The 18,583-nt window shown below is 37.9% G+C and overlaps 2 protein-coding genes across 3 annotated transcripts in view; one reads left to right on the top strand and one right to left on the bottom strand.

The window, feature by feature from the left end:
* Window positions 1–17,267, bottom strand: part of zgc:113363 (uncharacterized protein LOC791449 homolog) — a 39,861-nt gene extending 22,594 nt beyond the window's left edge. The window contains exons 1-2 of one of the 2 annotated variants that reach the window (XM_028813291.2): window positions 17,187–17,267; window positions 13,097–13,581 (exon numbers count right to left, since the gene is read on the bottom strand). In XM_028813291.2, coding sequence (XP_028669124.1) covers window positions 13,097–13,144 — 48 coding nt within the window. In that variant the 5' untranslated portion in view covers window positions 13,145–13,581; window positions 17,187–17,267. Of the gene's footprint in view, window positions 1–9,177; window positions 9,541–13,096; window positions 13,582–17,186 lie in introns of those variants that run through there. The other variant, XM_028813293.2, reaches the window with a different exon arrangement.
* Window positions 17,268–17,346: 79 nt separating this feature from the next.
* Window positions 17,347–18,583, top strand: part of cxxc1a (CXXC finger protein 1a) — a 70,734-nt gene continuing 69,497 nt past the window's right edge. Inside the window, exons 1-2 of the mRNA XM_028813294.2 lie at window positions 17,347–17,629; window positions 18,283–18,404. Of these exons, the coding sequence (XP_028669127.1) occupies window positions 17,627–17,629; window positions 18,283–18,404 (125 nt within the window). The 5' untranslated portion in view covers window positions 17,347–17,626. The remainder of the gene's footprint in view (window positions 17,630–18,282; window positions 18,405–18,583) is intronic.

The following is an 18,583-nucleotide window of genomic DNA, read 5'->3' on the forward strand; positions in this document are numbered from 1 at the left end:
GTCACTGAAATTGTTTCATATTTTAGTCAACCATTTATGTGCTGATTTTGAGGTATGCTTGGGATCATTGTCAGGTTTTAAAAAATTCATGCAGTTTTATGATAGAGACAACCAGATTTCTGGCAAAAACATCTTGATGTTTAGTAGAACTCATGCTTTCAGTGATCTTAATAAGTACCCCTGGACCAGTGGCAGTAAAAAAATCCAATAATATTAAAGACATTCTTTTAAGAATGAATGCTTCTTTTGATGCTAAATGTTGTGTCCAATGAGTTCAGTCGTCTTCTGTTCTGACTATAGTACTTCAATAAACTCCAAATTGCATTTAGCAGGCTTCAGCTTCATAAATTGTTTCCAATTGTCAGTATTGGCTTTCACCTTGCAACCATTCCAAATGTGTCATCTAATTGTGGATTTGGTAACTTGAACTGAAGAAGCTGCTTCATGGAATAAAAGGACAGATGTTTTATTAAAACAAATGTTATTACTTATTTAAAAACATCTTAGAAATAACAGCCTACATCTTAAGTGTTTCTAGGAACAAAGGCCTGTGCTGTCTATTTATATGTCATCTTTATCAAGTGTTGCAATAATTCTTGAACGATGTTTGTACACGGATTTAACACTGCCTATTTAGATGTGATAAATGTAGATGTATCCAAAGACATAGCCTTTTTACTATACGATTTTGAGGACAGAAAGACACCATTAACAGAAGTTCTACAAGAGTCTTTCCTTCTCCCTGTTCTGCATAATGAGTTTTGTCTTTTCAAAAACTATTAAAGGTAAGCAGAAATAATAGCTTGGTCATTTGTCATTCTAAGAATTTATGGGCAAATATGTCAAGAAGTTGTGAACATTACAAATAAATACTCAAATGCCTTTCTGCAATGTCAAAGTCTACTCCATAAGATGATAATGGAATGGAGATTGGAGTGCTTCTATGCATACAATAGTGCAGATTATTTATGGACAGTTTCTGGGTATGAACATGAACTGGTAGATGTACTCAATCGATACATTTCATAATAGGATATTATGATGCAAGCTAAAGTGGTCCATAATAAACTGCAGGCATTTAATGGACACACTTGAAGATGTGTGCAAGAAATCTTCTTAGAAAATCAGGAAAGGAAATTGGGCAGCATGTTTGAAGAAATCTTAGAGATTTCTGTAGTCTTTTGTGTGCTATTTCTCTAACTGCAATCACTTTCCTGAATTATTTTGTTTATAGGTTACAATAGGTTAATCATTTAGGGAGAGGTGCACTGATAGTATACATATTTTAAGAACTATGGCAAAAAGGTTGCTCAAGCACAAGAGCACTTAAATCAAAACTCAGATTGGTAGACTATTTAAGTAAGAGCTACTCATTTCTCTTTATCTGTACTGGTGTCTTTGATTAAATGTGTCTAGTAATCAAAGCAAAAGGAATCAGATTGCAGGGTATACTCAAAAACATATTTTTACTGCCAGCTATAAAATGACATTCTTTACTGCATTTTTGCATATTTTATTGATAAGAAAAAGCAAAGCAGAACTATTAGACTTAAAAGCAAAGCAAATCCCACTTTAAGTGCTCGTCCTATCTAACATAAAACATTATTCATAGTAAATCCAGAAGCCGATGCTTGTGCATTTCTGAGAGCAGGTTCTTCTGTATTTTTAGTACATCAAGCAAAGCACAAACCTCAGTCATCAGAAATTATGCTGAAGGAGCAAATGTCAACATCAATTCTTATTTTCCAGAAATCTATGAGCATTCTAGCATTATTATTTTGTAATACTGATGTAGCCTCAATTTTAAAATAGTATTAAACAGAATATTTTCTTTCTTTGACATGAATTGATGGCACGTGGGCGCCCTCTATAGATAGGCTGATGGGCACTAGCCAGTCACTAGTGTAAGCCTTCTGCATGATTTTAATCCATGTTTGTGCATCTTGTTCACCACTGAATTTAAACTTCAATTAGCTGAATAAACCTGACCCCTGTTCAACTATAATAGTGTGATTTTACCAAAAAGTGATGCTTGGCTATGTGAGTTAATTTCTAGTTTCTCATGCCTACTTTTTCTTTTGGTTGTATCTCTCTTATTTCTTACTTCTGGCTAGTTCATACCTTTAAGACGTTCAGTAACACTCAGGTTTAAAATAGAAGCTGGAGGTTGGCTTACACAAGACAGCTATATTTTTAATCTTACTTATTCCTTCTTTGTGGCTTTTTAAAACTACACACAAGAATTTGATTATTTTTCACACATCACTTGTGTAAGCATATGTCATATATATAGCACGATTGCCCCAGGAATGAAAACTTAACTTTACTTTTGAATTTTTAATTCAAATTAGAATAACTCATAAAAGTGTATCCAGATTCATATACATCCATTTCTTGATCTAATATCATGAAAGTCCAAATTGGGTCTTATTTGCTGGCTTCCTCTGTACAAATAGAAGCGTCTGAATATTCCGGCATTTACTGTGTCTGCGCCTGTAGACTGATAGATCTTCAGATCATGGGTTTACTGTAACATGCAGTTAAATGCACATCACATTTTCAATGCTGATAATATGACTTAGCTGTTGGACCAAAACAGAAAATTATTTCTTTGCCTTCTTCAATCAAATACATTTTCTACCTCTTGCTTTTGTTAAAACATTTGTTTGTTTTGTTTTTACCATATGCTTAAATCTGACCCGGTTTCCCTCTGCTCCTCAGTCCCTGATTTTTGTATGTTTCATTGAAGATAAACACATACCAGCGTGAACCATTTCTCTTTTTCTTCATGAACCTTTCTAGAATAAACACCTTAAACAGTCCACTTCTAAACTCTTGTCCTCATTTATCCTTAAGAATTTATGATGAGGCAACAAATGGGGGTCCCTCAAGAACTCATAAAAGGATGATGTCAACAGTTTAATTCAGGCGGTTATTCACGGAAAGTCAGAAGCATGGGGGTTTAGCACAGTATTTATTGGGCATAAAGAATTTGTTGTTGCACCTGGTCCATTTTCTAAACCTGTATCTAAATTTAGTTCAGGGTGAAATATCTGCCTGGTTGTTATCATTCTGGATATTAATTTTTTTTTTTTTTTTGCAGATGTGGAGATTTTATTCCTAGTCCTGAGGGAAATTTATCAAAACCAAACTCAAAATAAATACTATACATGTGCTTTCATGTGTCTCACTCCTACTTTTATTTTGTGACTTATTTAATTTTCTTAAATCACAAAAATGTGTGCTCAATCTCTAGTGTATGGTCAGCTATAACTGGATTTGGTTGCAGAGAATCCATACTTGCAGGATAATGTGTTCCCATCTAAGACCTCAGCTAGTGGTCTTCCAAGTAAACAGCCTGAAAAGGCTTACGAGGATCAGAATTTGCTGAAGGTTAGCATTGCCAGGTTTTTGGGCAGAAGATGAAAGGAGCTGGTAGCTGCTTTGAGCCCCTTGGGTTAAAATCTGCAGCAATGTGCACTCATAACACTGAGAGCACAGGGGAGAGGCACAGAAGTTCCTTCATGCCAGCAATGTTTATTATTTATTTATCGTGTTCTTTCATTTATAATGAACTATATTGCTTTTATTTATTTCACACTTTTATATTCTGAGAGATCATTTTATTACACATTCCTATTTAACAGTCAGTTGGTCTCCCATTTGCCCACAAAACAGTTTGAACTTGTTGGAACATACACACAACAATGTGTTGAAAGAGCAACAAAGGAATGAAGCAAATGCCAATTAGTGGTTTTACCATAATTATAGCAAATCAGCTGCTGGTGACTTTCCACTTCAAGCCCTTGTTCCAAGACATCTTACAAATTGTACTTAAGAGAAAAGATACAATGACCAGGCCAATCAAGTCAGTTATCTGAGGTTGTTTTTTTCTATTGTTGTGGCACAATATTTGTTTGTAGCCATGATTCGGGTTTTCCATCATGTGGTAATATTATCTTGCTTTATAAACTGTTATGTTTAGTGAACAAATCCGTTTCTCATGCATTTTCAGTTTCCTTGCTGGATTTTTGCATTTTTGACATTAGCCTGACAAAGAAAAGATAATCTTGATCCAGTTACATAATCTATAAACTATGTGTCTTGGATTAATTAATCAGAAATGCTTGACAACTGGCCATGGCTCCTTGATACCCTTCCCCAGTAAAGCTCTTATGTTGATTGAGTTCATATTGGTTGCATTCCTTTAAGAAACATGAACTGCCTCCATAGCTTCGCTTAAGGCCTTATCTGATTACAAAATTATGTTTGTGTGATCAGGTACTGATCCTTGTCTGACACTGATAAAACACCTCCTGGTGCTATAGCCACCACAGTCAGAACAACTGTGTCCAAATGAGTCCCCCAAGTCACTCTACCATTAAAATTTTACATTTTTCCTTAACCCTTCTCCATTTTCCTCTTAGAATGTCTGCTGCCTTTTTCTTGGACTTTCAAAATCCCATCTTATGCGTTTCCCCTTTGTACAGAAGCTCTTCAGATTTAACTCTGAAGATTTGGAGGCATTTTTTTTTCTTTCATGAGCCTATTTTACATTGTACCTGGTGATTAGTATAGTTTTCCCACACTACAGGAAATTGCAGTAGTGTGACCAATTTTCCAGTTTTGATACTGGGAATTATAGTTCGGTCGTGCGATATTGCGGAGAATAAATGCACAACTGCTAGCATACAGTGTAACTGGTATTATTGGCCAGTCCCTTCAATATGTCAGTATAAGGAGAATATCAATGCTGATACAGTCCAAATATACAAGAGTAGCTATTGTGGTTGATTATTATTGCTGTTGATAATACTTGAGCAGCTATTGCTGATGATTACTATTAGCTTTGAGGTGATGATTACAGTATATTGAGATGTGTCTCACCCCAGTTAATAAAGCAGCATCCATTCAGCCTCATCCTACTGTCCTTTCCCTTCTCAGACAAATACAAAGCCACACAAATATATAAATAATACTGAAAACTCATTTATCCTGGAAAGGTTAAATGAGGACTAATAATCTTTAAACAGTGCGCTTGGGGTGTCTTTGTCTTTTTTAAAAAGAAACAAATGTTTGTTGATGAGCATTATTAGTTGTGCAGTGATAGTTACCTTTAGAAGAATGTGCTCTGTTTCAGTTAGATGAGCTTCATTCAACAAACCTCGCTTAGGCAAATATTCAGAGAAAGTTCAAGCAGGTAGATGAGTGGTCTTATAATGTCAATACAGGCAGATCTTCAAATTTTACTAGCATCAGATCCTTTTAATGTATAATATTGAATTTAAAGTATATTTCATACTTTCAACAGATTATACATTTTGAAATAACTCCAAATTCTAAGCCTGGTCAATGCCCATGTGAAATTTACACATTTTCCCTGTGTCTGCATGGGTTCTTCTTTCCCATCCCCAAACATATAATTTTCTGTTGATTGCACAGTGTACATTTTCCCAGCTCAGGCATGAGTGGACTCGACAATGGACTGGCACTCCTTCCAGGTCTGTTCCTTGCCTTGCACCCAGTGCAGCCTGAATTGGATTAAGTGGGTTTGGGAAAGTTACATTACGTTAGATTATATACCCCGATGTGTGGAGTACAAGTCAATGGAGGGTATGTTTAAGCTAAATAACATGCTAGTGAGGCCTCATCTGGAGTATTGCCAGCATATTACAAAAAAGACATAGCAACACATCAAAGAGTCCAGAGACAAGAGACTAGGCTGATTTCACATGTAAGTTATGAGGAAAGACTGAACTGAACCTTTTCACTTTAAATCAGCAGTGAGCAACCTCAGCCCTGGAGAGCCTCAGTGGCTGCGGGTATTTATTCAAACACAGTTGCTTAGTTAGAAACCAAACCTTGCCATTAACAGATCTTATTTAATTTTATGGCTTGTTAGTGTTTTCATTCTATCATGTCAAGTCATTCTTATAGTGCAGATGTTTTCCTTTCCCAGATTATCATCTAAATGATTTAAAGCCTAAAACGAATGAAAAATCCTCAGTCCTTCATGTTTTTCTCTTCTGTTTCCTCCCATATATTTTATTAAGTCAGACAATTCATGATGAATACACACAGGTGTCTATGGAGACAAGGCAATGATGAACTGTTGGTTCCTTTGTAATTTGCATCTTATTGCTAATAAGAAGCAAATGAAAACAGAAAATGCAGCTGTTTAAAACTGAAATAAGCAAGTAAGGGTGGGAAATCTAAACAAGTGAGACAACTAAAATGAAGCATAACAATGTTGCTTGAGCAGTAAGTGTTTAATCAGCAATAATTGACTTCTCAGTAAGCAACTGAGTTGGAACAAAAACTTGCAGCCACTGCAGCCTACCAGGTCTAACGTTGGTCATCCCTGTTTTAAATAAACAGAAATTAAGAGGTGATATGACTGAAGTTTTTAAAACTAAAAAGGGAATTACAAGCTGTCATCTTAATTCAGATCTTCCACAAGGACACAGAGGAAGACTTAGTAAGTGAAAATGCCACACACGTGTTAGAAGATTTTGCTTCTCACAGAGAACCAGACAATCATTAAATAAGCTATCAAGTAGTGCAGTAGACAGCAAGACTTTAGGGGCATTCATACTCAACTTTATGTCATTTTGGAGAATTGAAGTGAGTAGTTTTGATGAGCTTGTTGGGCTGAATGGCCTGTTCTTTACAAATATATTGTAATATTATGTTACATTTTGAAATCCTTCTCATCCTTTTTATAATAAGAGTAATAATGACTTTTAAACAGTAACCAGAGAAAGAAACGTCTGAAATACCACTTTAGAAAAACAGTAATGGTATAAATGGACTGTTTGCAGTAGGAGTCTAGTGATCGATATGCTCCTAAACAATCTAAAATTAACATGATCAAGAACAATATAAAATTACAGAAATAAAAGATATTCAAATACTGAAATCATTTTCACATAATCATTTATTACATGGGAATATCTTTAAAATGATTACAGATGAAGTTTCAAGACACTCAGGTACTGATTATACTTGTGTTACTATTTCAAATAAAAAAGGCATCATGTGCAAGGTTGGCTTCAGTGCCTTGTGAACAAAGCTGCTGAGAGAGGCTTTGGTTCCTTGTGATGCTGTATGAATTATAATAGCTCATAAAAGTGATAAATGCACATGTTTGGACACTGAATTATTTACAATTGAGGTGTTAACTGTGTTATAAAATAATTAGAATTGGGGCATTACTGTCAGTTTTCTGAAGTGCAATGTGCTAATTTCCTGCTTCTTATTTTTCCTCCCAAATTTAACAGTCATTCAGTTCCTGGATGGGTCTTTTTGCAACCAAAAATGGTTCCCCTATGGGATCACTCTGAAGAACCACGGTGGCACATTTATTTTTAAGAATGCATGTGCATATTATGTCACCTCGGCATAAATTAGGTTGGACTGGCCATAACACATTCAAGGCAGTTTTCTGCAAAGGTATTGAGAGTGGGATGCTAGCCCCTACTGGGTCCATGAGACCTGGAAAGGAGAAGTAACTTTTACACTGAAATTAACACAGTCTGAATTCACACTTTTTGCTCTTGACCACTAATAATCTGCTCTCAGAGCCAACGGAAGCTCCATATTTAACCTCACCTACAAGAACTGATTCATACTTATATGGTGTAGGACATTTTTATGTTTGTAAGTAATATACAGTCTGCACTTTAGCCCTTTACAGATGGGTTGGAATTAGAAAGACATACTTTTATAATACTAGAAGGAAACTATTAATATAGACTAGGAACACCAATCTGTAAGTGAGCTGAATACAAGCATTCATGTGTGACAGACCAGGACCTAGAGAGAATTTTAACATTAGACACACTGGGGAATACAAATACATGACTTGAGACATGGCATAGGTATTTAAAATATTTACTTCACAATCTCATTACTCCTGCATCAATTTTTCAAATCCTTAACTTCTATAGCTGGGTCCTGGCTTCACTGTACAACAGGTTAGGTTCATTCCTGGACAGGACTGGACAATCAAACAATGGGCACACTCACTTACATAGGGGTGATATATAGTTATGTGTCTTGTTGTGATCGTAACTGGAGAAACGCACACCCACGTTCAAGGAATTTAACCTGGATGCCTTCAGCTGGAAGGCAATATACCGTAGTTAACCACTGTGATTTGCTATTTAGTAGGTATGTATTTACATTGAGAGCATCATACATGTATGTTATTATTCAATGTGCCTATCAAATATGTATTTATAGTTAGTGTGTACTACATAGGGTGCAATACCAGAATTTGCCTATGGCGTAATATAATAGATAGAATTTTGGGAAAAATATACTAGATCTTACTGTTGTCAATTGTTATCAAAGTGGATGTAGGAACACCGCCATTTATTTTAACATGAAATGCAACATTCAAAAAATATGTATGTTTCTACCACTGCCGATGAAAAGGAAAATGGGAGATATCAGTCCATCTGATATTTTCTAATGTAGGTGATTCCCCTTTTTCCCTTTTCCAGAAGATTGTAACAGGGAGACCAAGTCTGTCAAGACAACTGACTCAAGATTTAAATGTGTCACTGTCCCCTCTACGCATTTTAGAACTCCACTTTTCTGTTATGGTAAATTTCAAGTCATAATCTTGAATCTTTTTGTCACCGCACTTGAATTATGACAAAGCTTTATAGAAGGCAGTTAGGTGCAAAAGCACAACACGGCGCCCAGCGCCTTCATAATAAGGCTGGTGTTTTTCCACGGGCATCTTGCCCCAAAATTGTACCGGGAAGCTCTCGCCTACTGGCAGCTGTCCCGATAAAAAAAAAAAAAAAAAAACGGGACGGGAACACCCACCTTACAATTTCTTCTGACCGTGCTCTGTATATGCATGAATGAACAGACGTCAAAGAAAGCTGGGCTGGAATCCAGCGCCCGGGCTAACATTTGGCATTAGTGCCATCCTAATTCAAATGATTAGTATCAGTCGCTATTGCAGCCTTGACAATAGTCGTAGCAATAATAAACAAAGATATTCTACAATAGATTGTTTCGATAATCTGACAATGTTCAGTTTTAATTGGTTAGTCGAAAGAAAGCAAGAAAGAAAGAAAGAAAGAAAGAAAGAAAGAAAGAAAGAAAGAAAGAAAGAAAGAAAGAAAGAAAGAGCGGTACTTTTGCATTTCGTTCACTTACCAGTACTGAAGCGGGGCCAGTCTTATAACTTAGTGGAATATAACAGCAGCTGAAAACGACTGTATAAGTCAACCTAAAGGTAAAAGCCCGAATTGCTGCACGAGTCTGTATTGCGTGATGCTAGCGGTTCAGAGCTTGGCGGCTGAAACAGAGAGCACTTGTAAGTTTTGAGTGGCCACGCCCCCGCCATCTCTCTCTCTCTCTCTCTCTCTCTCTCTCTCTCTCTCTCTCTCTCTCTCCCTTTCTCTCTCTCTCGTCGTAACAGTAGAGGTGAGGTGGTGTTGCTCGTTTGTCGTCATTCTATCCTGATCGCTGGAAGCTGCAATAATAATGTTCAGGAAAATGCATTAACCGTTTCAGTACGGAGTTTAAAACTGAACGAAAGAAACTTCTACACAATGGACCTTCTAGTGCATTATACGGTATGAAAAAGTGACGAACAAATAGGGTTTTCTTGATTCAAATTTCGAGTACGCGCCGCGCTCGACTTGAACGTTGGGGGTTACACTAAAACAGGGGTTTCTGTGCGGTTCAACATGACAAATGACTGAGAATGCTGAAGTAACACCCGTAAACACTTACTACATTCCAATACAACACAGCAAACCCAATTTTGACATTTCTGTCTTCAGTTTCAAAACTGGGCTTACTAAATATTATTGAAATATAGAAAACATTTACAGTATATGTGTTATTTTGGAGATTTTTTTTCTTTGGTTTACGATTTTCATTATCATATGCTTTTTGAGGTGTCCTGGTTATTTTTCTAATGACCACGCTCGTTGACCTGACACTGAAGTAGCCGCAGTCTTTAAGCATTCGGTTTTTTTAGTTGTTATTAAGATCCAATTAAGTAAACAAACTCCATAGAAAAAAAGTCAAATCAATAAAAAAAAACAAGTGAAAGTTAGCAATTTAAAACTAGCAAAAGTGCAAATATTTCTAGATTTCTTTTGAATGTAAAACCTCACACTACTGCTCTTTTGTGAATTTCCCCTTGGGATTAATAAAGTATCTATCTATCTATCTATCTATCTATCTATCTATCTATCTATCTATCTATCTTTTCTAAATTCAAAAATAAGAGAAGGCTAATTCAACCATGAAGTCAGTCAGAGATAAAGCTCTATTGTGAAACTGATTTGGAGCAAAAATAAGCAGCTGCAGGACTGAACTTGGAAGCCAGTGCGTTACAGTGACTGGATCACATAGTTAAATGATTTAGTTGGTGTGTATGGAGCATGGGTCGAAATAGCCAATATTAAAATGTGTCAGACAACTGTATTTTACATTGAGATTTACCATAATTCAGATAGTATGAAATACTGACCTCACAAATATAAGATACACATATCACAAGGAAATCAATTATTTTAATATGTGTAAAAGGTACACTTACTTAACAAATTATTAGGAACACCTGTACACCTGCTTATCCATTCAAATATCAAATTAGCCGATCGTATGGCAGCAACACAATGTATAAAATGAGGAAGCTACTAGTCAGGAGATTCAGGTGATGTTTAAATCTTCCTCCAGAATGGGGAAAAAAAATGGGATCTCAGTGATTGCTACTGTGGCATGATTGTTGTTGCCAGACAAGCTGGTCTGAGTATTCCTGTAACTGCTGATCTCCTGGGATTTTCATGCACAGCAGTTTCCAGAGTTTCCTCAGAATGGTACAAAAAAAAACAAAAAAAAAAAAACATCCAGTGAGCCACAGTTCTATGAACTGAAACACTTTGATGATGAGAGAGGTCAGAGGAGAATGGCCAGGCTGGTTTGACCTAACTCAGACAACCACTTAATGAACTGAGGTACGCAGAAGAACATCTCATAATGTGCAACATGAAGAATCTTGAGGTGGATGGGCTACAACAACAGAACATCACATCAGGTTCCACTCCTGTTAGCCAAGAACAGAAAGCTGAAGCCTCAGTGGGCATAGGTTCACCAAAACTGGACAGTGGAAGACTGGGAAAACATATCCTGGTCTGATAAATCCTGATTTCTGCTGAGGCGCAAAGAAGATAGGGTTAGAATTTGGTGTCAACAGCATGAATCCATGCACCCAACATGCCTTGTGTCACCTGTTTAGGCAGGTGGTGGTTGGTGTAATGGTGTGGGGAATGTTTTCTTGGTACACTTTAGGGAAATTATACCAATTAATCATCACTTGAATGCAACTGCCTACTTGAGTATTGTTGCTGCCCATGTTCATTCCTTCATAGCCTCAATTTACTTATCTTCTAATGGCTGCTTCCAGCATGATAATGCACTATGTCAGAGAGCAAAAGTTATCTCAGACTAGTTTCATGAACACAAAAACAAGTTTAGTGTTCTTTAGTGGCCTTCCCTCCCACTTTATCTGAATCCAACAGAACATATTTGGGATGTGGTAGACCAGAAGATTCACAGCATAAGTGTGCAGCTGCAGAAATGGTGTGATGCAATCATGTCAAGGTGGACCAAAAAGTAATGTTCCCAACATCATGTGAAATTCATGCCACAAACAATTGAGGCTGTTCTGAGAGAAAAAGGAGGCCCTACCTGGTATTAGTCTAGTACTCCTAATAGTTTTCTCAGTGAGTGTATATTTTAACAAGTGCAGAGTCTTTTATGACCAAATGGTGGTCCTTACCACGTAAGGAAAGATACCCACTGATTAAATAGGATTTAAATAGGAAGTGACTACCTATCTTTGAACAGTGATAAAACAGAGATGTTAATTATTGTAGGGAATGATGCTGATTGCAACAATATTTTGTCATCATTTAACTCAGTTTGAATCACCATTAATTTTACTGAATCAGCCCGCTATCTAGGAGTTATCTTTGACTCTAGCATGTCATTTAAAGCGCACATTACAAAGTTGTCCAAATCATGTTTCTTCCATCTTAAAAATGTTGAGAAATTAAGGCGCTTTCTAAAGAAACAGGATTCTGAGAAATTCATGCATTTATTTCTCATAGGATTGACTACTGCAATGCTGTGTTCACTGGATGTTCAAATTGTTCTTTATACAGCCTCCAGTTAATCCAAAATGCTGCTGTAAGAATTATTACAAGAACAAGAAAATACGAATATATAACTCTAGTTCTTAAATCCTTACACTGGCTCCCAGTTAAGTTTAGCCCAGATTTCAAAATCCTCCTTTCAACATATAGATCCTTAAATAGCCAAGGTCCGGCTTACTTGTCTGAACTTATCATGACTTACAAACCAGAGTGCACATTAAGATCTCAAAATGCCGGTCTGCTTATGATTCCAAAGATTAATAAAATAACAGTGGGAGGTTGAGCTTTTAGTTACAGTGCCCCTAAACTGTGGAATGGTCTGCCTGCTACTATAAGAGATGCCCCTTCGGTCTCAGCTTTCAAATCTCGGCTGAAGACTCACTACTTCAGTTTAGCATATCCTGACTAGAGCTGCTGATTAACAGACTGCAACTCTGTTGTTGGTCATTAGCACTAAAACATAAGTACTATGATAGTTATAATTGGATACTAACCCTCACCCTGGATACTAACCCTATTCTGTTTCTCTTCTCTGTACTCAAATGTGGCACTTGGTGCCATTGGCCATCTGCCAAGTGGTTTTGCCTGCCTAAGGTAAAGTCATCTCCGATGGAGGATCATAGGAATTGTCGGGTAGAGGGGTCCTTTCATCGGATTGGCTGGCTCAGCGCTGTCTCAGTTGTAGAATGGAATTGGGGGAGGCAGCTTGATGGCTGAGGTCTCCAGGACTCTAAACAAATCCAAATCATATTATGTGATATCATCTACTGCTAAATTCTGCTCTGTACTTATAATATTTTTATTTTACTGTTATACTGTATTGAGGATTACTTGTGTTTTGTTCTGTGTGTTGTATTGTATTGACCCCCTTCTCTTTGACACCCACTGCACGCTCAACCTACCTGGAAAGGGGTCTCTCTTTGAACAGCCTTTCTCAATGTTTCTTCCATTTTTTTCTCTACTAGGGTTTTTTTTGGAAGTTTTTCCTTGTCTTCTTAGAGAGTCAAGACTGAGGGTGCTGTCAAGAGGCAGGGCCCGTTAAAGCCCATTGCGGCACTTCTTGTGTGATTTTGAGCTATGCAAAAATAAATTGTATTGTATTGTATTGTATTGTACTTTGTCATTGCTGTGTAAATGTTCTCATCTTAGCAAGTAAGTACTGTTCTTGCTGTTTTAGCAACAATTTCCTGTTAAGAAATTAAATTTAATTTTGAGTCCAAAACAGAACTGAGTACTTATGGAGGTTGTCCTGCTTTTAAAGCAGGTTGGTGAAAGTGACATCATCATTTTTGAACTGGAAGTGATGTCTTCAGGGCCGGAACTGGCATCATCGGGATGGAACTGGAAGTGATGTTGCCGGAATCAGGGAGAATTTCCCGTGTCTGGTCTGCAGAGATAAAATAGAAAGGTTTACTGTACCCCGACACCCTCTGGCCTGGCATGGAATTATCTTCTTTTGGTCCTTCTAACTGCCTCCCATGAGAACGTATGTGACAATGGGTGGATGGACGGATGGATGGATGGATGGATGGATGGATGGATGGATGGATGGATGGATGGACATGTGGTCCCAATTTCTGGAGATACAGTGAGGAACAGAAGTATTTGAACACCCTGCAATTTTGCAAGTTCTCCCACTTAGAAATCATGGAGGGGTCTGAAATTCACATTGTAGGTGCATTCCCACTGTGAGACACAGAATTTTAAAAAAATTCAGGAAATCACATTGTATGATTTGTACAGAATTTATTTGTATTGCACTGCTGAACACCTGGCAATCAGCAAGAATTCTGACTCTCAAAGACCTGTTACTCTTCCTTTAAGAAGTCCACCTCTACTCCACTTAGTAATCTTAATTAGTAGCACCTGTCTGAGCTCTTTAAAGACACCTGTCCACCTCACAGTCAGTCAGACTCCAACTACTACCATGGGCAAGACCACAGAGCTGTCAAAAGACACCAGAGACAAAATTGTGGACCTCCACAAGGCTGGAAAGGGCTACGGGGCAATTGCCAAGCAGCTTGGTGAAAATAGATCAACTGTTGGAGCAATTATCAGAAAATGGAAGAGGCTAAAGACGACTGTCAGTCTCCCTCGGACTGGGGCTCCATGCAAGATCTCACCTCGTGGGGTATCACAGATGATAAGAAAGGTGAGGAATCAGCCCAGAACTACACAGGAGGAGCTGGTCAATGACATGAAGAGAGCTGGGACCACAGTTTCAAAGGTCACTGTTGGTAGAACACTATGCCGTCATGGTATCAAATCACGCATTGCACGGAAGGTTCCCCTGCTCAAGTCATCACATGTCCAGGCCCGTCTGAAGTTTGCCAATGACCATCTGGATGATCCAGAGGAGGCATGGGAGAAAGTCATGTGGTCAGATGAGACCAAAATAGACCTTTTTGGTCTAAACTTCACTCGCCGTGTTTGGAGGAAAAAGAAGGAGGAGTTGCATCCCAAGAACACCATCCCTACTGTGAAGCATGGGGGTGGAAACATCATGCTTTGGGGGTGCTTTTCTGCGAAGGGGACAGGACGACTGCACTGTATTAAGGAGAGGATGAATGGGGCCATGTATTGTGAGATTTTGAGCAACAACCTCCTTCTCTCAGTCAGAGCACTGAAGATGGGTTGTGGCTTGGTCTTCCAACATGACAATGACCGAAGCACACAGCCAGGATAACCAAGGAGTGGCTCCGTAAGAAGCATATCAAGGTTCTCCAGACCTAAATCCAATCGAAAATCTTTGGAGGGAGCTGAAACTCCGTGTTGCTCAGCGCCAGCTCCGGAACCTGACATATCTAGAGATCTGTGTGGAGGAGTGGGCCAAAATCCCTGTTGCAGTGTGTGCAAACCTGGTCAAGAACGTTTGACCTCTGTAATTGCAAACAAAGGCTTCTGTACCAAATATTAACACTGATTTTCTCAGGTGTTCAAATACTTATGTGCAGCAGTGCAATACAAATAAATTCTGTACAAATCATACAATGTGATTTCCTGAATTTTTTTTTTACATTCTGTCTCTCATAGTAGGAATGCACCTACAATGTGAATTTCAGACCCCTCCATGATTTCTAAGTGGGAGAACTTGCAAAATCGCAGGGTGTTCAAATACTTATGTTCCTCACTGTACCAGTGTTTGATAGTAAGCTATGGATCATCTACTGGCCACCATGTTAATATTTATTAATTTATTTATTAAAAAATATCAGCCAATGTAAGACATTTCAAGACCACATTTATTAAGTAGGCTCACCTGCCTTTTAAGGCGACCGACTTTTATCCTCAATTTGTGTGCGCTCCATGTGTACATCAGGCATGTAAGTGTAGGGAATGAGAACATCAAAGCGCCCATTCATAACATCTCCCCATGGGAACGATGGGAGTACCAGAAGTCTGCTCACATCGCGTCGCTTCGTACCGCAAGCCGCAAGTAGTAAGTCTGTGATAAGCGGAATACCGCTACGCTTTGCACTCACGGGACTGAAGGACAATCCCGACCGCTTTTATATAGTAGGATATAAATTAATTTTTACAATTTAACAAGATGCATCAAACTATTCACAATAGTAATCGTTATCTTTAAGAAACATCTAATAACATGAAAATTGAAAAGATCAATGAGCTGAAACTGATCCTGCATTGCTACACAAATGATATCAAGGAAAATAAGACAGTGTACCAACAATTTTTCTTATGTACCATGCAAATGTAAAACAGTCTGAATGAACAGAAGTCACCATCATTTGGGGTGTTTATAAGAAGTGCAATGATTTACTTCATGAGTTAGAAGTAGATAATAAACAAGAATAAGATAACTGAAATATTAAAATATGCAAATTTTCTACCTCTGATAGAGACCCATAGAGAGCTAGATCCCTAGTAAAGGATCAAAAATCAAAAGCAACATCATATTTGTAATCGTTGACACTGAAACAGTCTAAAACAATACATCATTTTAAACCTTGTCAGAGTGGTTCTTAGAGGGCTAGGACCACCGGCAAAGAATTTAATATCAAAAATATTATCATATTCATGATTATTAATCTTGAAATACCATAAAATTACATTCCATAGGGAACTACTACCAATATCTATTTTTTCAACGTTTTATGAAAAGAAGTAACTTTCATCATTTCTTTTTCTCCTTAGTGGGTGAACCTCTTGGGTGGGTTGACGTAGCATGCACATCTTCAAGTCTTTCTGATCATTTATGCTGAAGACATCTATTGATTTACCCTCCATCATAAGGATGTTATTTCCTGCGTAAAATGTGTTTCAAAAATGGCCTAAAATTAGGGATTTTTCTCCTGAGTCAGGAGGAGCCAGACAAAAAGAAACTGGAGTGATTTCCAAGCGTTTCATAGGTAATTCTTATGAACACAGTAACAGATTTGGAAGGGGCTGCTATGGTGCATTTAGTTTTAAATGAGCCTTTTAAATGAGCCTCGTCAGCATTAGTTTGACCAACAAGAATACTTTCACAGTACGATGTCTGTTTCAGCTTAAAAAATGTTAGAAAAACATGAAATCCACGTATGCTTGCCTGCAGAAGGTCTCCTCAGCAGAGCAGACAGTATTTCCTCCATTTTCTGACAGAAGGACAACAGAATGTCCGTGGCCTTTCACACAGTTCAGGCTTTATACATATCCTCTCCTCGAAAACATTTTGAACATATTAGTACGGTACGGATTTGGAAGGGTCAAAAATTCTAAATTTTGACTGTGGTAATACAGCGATTGAAAAGATCTGAGATAAGTTTTTTATTTTTTTTGACAATCACGGAGGCATGATTTAGCGCTTCACATTCACACTTTACTGTTGCCACAAAGCACACTGGTCCTTCATTGTTTTTAATTCAGTTTTAATTTGGCAAAGGGATCTAATACTGCCTCCTCATACATTTCATTTTCCATTCTCTGATTAGCACTGAACGTTTATCTGTACAGCTTACAAAATAAGAGATGAAGAGACGGCAGTATACAAACCGTAAAAGCGGTGGAATTGAGACGTGTCAGGTAACTTACTCTTTACCGTGATATAGTGCCACCTACGGCTACAAAGCAACCTCCCACCACCAGATGGCGCGCACCGTGTATAATATTAGAGGCTGTCAATGTCGCGCGTGCGCGTTACTGTGACAAAAATAATGAGGAAATAAACGAGACAGTCGAGCTGTTATGACGCTGAGACGGTGGCCTCATGCATTGGAACGTGCAGTTTTGTGCAGAGGTTTATTCTTTTTAAATTAGGCAGCGGAATATTAGGCACTGTTTTATCTGTAAACAAAGGATTTGGAGGAAAAGGGTGACCAGTGTGACAAAACCACAATCGTTACGTTTTAAGGATCTTGCATTTCTTTTCTTCTGCAGTGTCGGTTTTTTTAAATATTGCTAGATAAAGGAAACAACTGATCTGCACCTTCAAAATGGTAAGTTGTATTTAGAGATATTTCTTCTATCGTTTATCACCGAGTTCATTTAAATGAAATGCGCTCAACCGATGTGATTCTACTGTATGTTGTATACGGCGATTGCGTAAAAATCAAAAGCTTCATCCACAGAGTGCTAGTTGCTGATGTCTTCTCCTCCACTGGCGACTTCACCTGGCGTTGCTGGACCCTTACACACGAGTTTCAGATTCCGCCACTGCCAAGCTCTGCTCGTAAATCTACCTTGGATTCAATGTTCGGTCGTATCGATCTACTCACTGCTCTACAAACTCAACCCTTCCCTGAAATCCGTTCATGTTCCAAAGATGTTTGTGTATACAGAGATAGGGCACCCTAAACAAGGATGCTGTCTGTCACAGGAACAACATCTGTTCGAATAGTTCACGGTTATACTCAGCTGAGCCATTTTAGTACAACACCAGTCCGACTTGTCATTTACAGGTTTATAGGTGTCGCAAGTAGAAGCTAAAAGAAGTTTAAAAGAACTTTAATATACCGTATTTTATAAGTGTAATGTGTTCTCAAACACCGTGGAAAAATTTTATAAACTAAATGCAAATAGTTGTTTGGAATTGGATTCTCAAAAAGTGGTGTATCCTGACAGGATTTATAATTTCATTTTGTTTTTCCAGGACAGCGAAATGTCAGATCTCGACCAAGCAACAGGGGCTGAGAGCAGCATGGAGGGTGAGAACGGCGAGAATGCACCTGTTTACTGTATTTGTCGTAAGCCTGACATCAACTGCTTTATGATGTAAGTGGTTCGTTTCGTGTCTCTCGCTGTCATTGATTTTAAACTTATTTTGCTACCTACTTTTTTGATAATAGAGTTGCTTATCAGGTTATGTGTGTGACATTCAGTGCTGTATTGACTGTTAAATAAGTCTCAAATTCATTTTTTCTTTTATTATTTAATTTTGGTGGTGTAACATT

This window comes from Erpetoichthys calabaricus, chromosome 11 (genome assembly GCF_900747795.2).
Source record: "Erpetoichthys calabaricus chromosome 11, fErpCal1.3, whole genome shotgun sequence".
NCBI lineage: Eukaryota > Metazoa > Chordata > Cladistia > Polypteriformes > Polypteridae > Erpetoichthys > Erpetoichthys calabaricus.